At 36.6% G+C, this 2,105-nt stretch overlaps 1 protein-coding gene across 1 annotated transcript in view; it reads left to right on the top strand.

The window, feature by feature from the left end:
- Window positions 1-1,685: 1,685 nt before the first annotated feature.
- The window catches only part of xirp2a (xin actin binding repeat containing 2a), a gene marked incomplete at its 5' end in the record, with an annotated part of 17,046 nt that continues 16,626 nt past the window's right edge, over window positions 1,686-2,105 (top strand). Inside the window, 1 exon segment of the mRNA XM_014027115.1 lies at window positions 1,686-1,828. Within this exon segment, the coding sequence (XP_013882569.1) occupies window positions 1,686-1,828 (143 nt within the window).

The raw sequence follows: 2,105 nt of genomic DNA, 5'->3' as shown, positions 1-2,105 counted from the left end.
AAAGTTAAACTGTCAAAAGTCTATTAACTGCAGCAGATATCCTGAGTCTGGTTGACTCCAAAGTTATGGAGCTAAATTGGGGCCATAAAGTTTGTTCTAAAAAAACATTTTTTTTTTGAAACTGAAAGAAAGAATTTTGAAACTGAAAATAAATGAAAATTTTATTGTACATTTTTTTAATTTTATGATTCAACAGCCTGCCATATATTAAATTGTAGGACATGACAACCTGCCATACAGGTTAAATATATGTTACAGCAGCCTGTTTAACAATGTTAATTCTGTGATGGAACAACCTGCCATTTTTTTAAATTATATGACCCAACGGCCTGCCATACTTAATAATTATGACACAATGGCATGACATTTTTTACATTATGATACAACGGCCTGCCATATTTGTAAATTATGACAAATGGCCTGCCACACATAGTTAATTATTATACAATGGCATGACATATTTTAAAATTATATGATACAATGGCATGCCATGTTTTAATTATATGATATAATGGCATGTCATACATGTTTTATTATATAATACAGGTAGMTCTGAACTTTTTTTAATCAGTTCAAATGTTTTTTTGTTCAGTTAAATTTTTCTTTCAGTTTCAGAATTTGTAATTTTTTAACAAACTTTATGGTGCCAGTTTAGGTCCATACAAAATGTTGTAGATCTCAGTTTAACCATTACTTTCTTACATCCAGTGGCTCATGAGATATTTTGCTAACAGGCAGACAATCAGAAACAAGCCTGATCACCTGCTTACCTTGGCTGCAGCTGATAAATATTTGAGCTTGTTGTTAACAGTAAATCTAATAAAACTGATCAGCCAACAGAGGCAGCACTAAGGAGACCTTCGGCTGATTTTTACTCTTTAAAGCCTTTTTTTTATCAAGTAGGAATCAACTTTGAGCAGAACTCAAAGAAGAACATGTTCAGGAAAAACTGCAATAAGAATTTGAATATGTCACAAGGTTAGAATAAAAAGAAGGAGAAATATTTCTGTTTCGAGTCATCTTTCATCCCAAACTGTTGCTGAAAATAAAAAAAAAAGAAACAGCCGAGGGYCTGAAAGGTTGGGTGTGGGAGGAGGTTGAGCTTTCTCTGTTTCCTAATGATGCTTTGTAGCACAAAAAAAGTCAAATGTAGGCTGAGCGGCAGTCTGTAATTGGCTCTCCTTGGGGARGAAGAAACTTGAGGCGGGTTCTGTCTGAAGGATGAGTCCAGAGGTTCTGATGCTTTCTTTTTACTCCAGAGCTCAGATATGTTCAGAATCCGGTTAAATTAGGAAAAGGGAGTTCAATTAAAGAGGCTAAATTTAAATTTAAGCTTTCTTTACTGTCAAATCTGTTTCCTGCTTTTACAGAAAATGTAACGTTATAGGAAGAACATTCTGTTTCCAAACAGCTCATAAGAAGAAAATCGATTCCATTGATTCAGCTTCTTCTATTAAAGTAAAAAAAAGACTTTTGTACAAATCTGTCCCTGAGGTCCAATTATTAAAAGGCAAGCTCTATCACAGCTTCCACCGGCGAGTCACAGGAGTAACAAGTAGGTGGCAAATATCAGCAGATCCCTGGAGGAGACGGCTGCAGCCACTACATTGAGTTCATGAAGAAAAGAGGATTCTCATGATTTAAAGTTGTATTTTTTCCACTGTGCTCTTTGTGTGAAGCTGCAGGCAGCTTAAACAAATCCAGGTCCGGAGGTCCTGAGGAGAGACCACTGAGTGTCGAGGACCAGGAGGCCAAGCCAGCGTCGGTGAAGGAGAGGCTTGAGATGTACCAGGCAGCTGTGTCCAATAAAGACCCTAAATCTGCTGCGGTAAGACAAAGCTTCCACCAGTTTTAGATTAGTTCTGTGTTATATGCAGGTTAAATTATGGATGGAAAAAAAACTTTCTTCACCTCAATGAAAGCAAAACTCAGGTTCTACTATTTGGRCAAAAACCTCAGACTACAAATCCAGATCAGATTCTTGGTTCCTTGGCTCGGTCTTATCAGACCTCTGCTAGGAATCTTGGTTTTATTTTTGACAACACTTTAAAGCTAGATAAACAAGTTAGTTCTGTCGTCAAATCCAGTTTTTACCACCTTCGGCT

This window comes from Austrofundulus limnaeus, unplaced genomic scaffold (assembly GCF_001266775.1).
Source record: "Austrofundulus limnaeus strain Quisiro unplaced genomic scaffold, Austrofundulus_limnaeus-1.0 Scaffold617, whole genome shotgun sequence".
Taxonomy (NCBI): Eukaryota; Metazoa; Chordata; class Actinopteri; order Cyprinodontiformes; family Rivulidae; genus Austrofundulus; species Austrofundulus limnaeus.
This window is presented reverse-complemented; position numbering and strand designations above follow the sequence as displayed.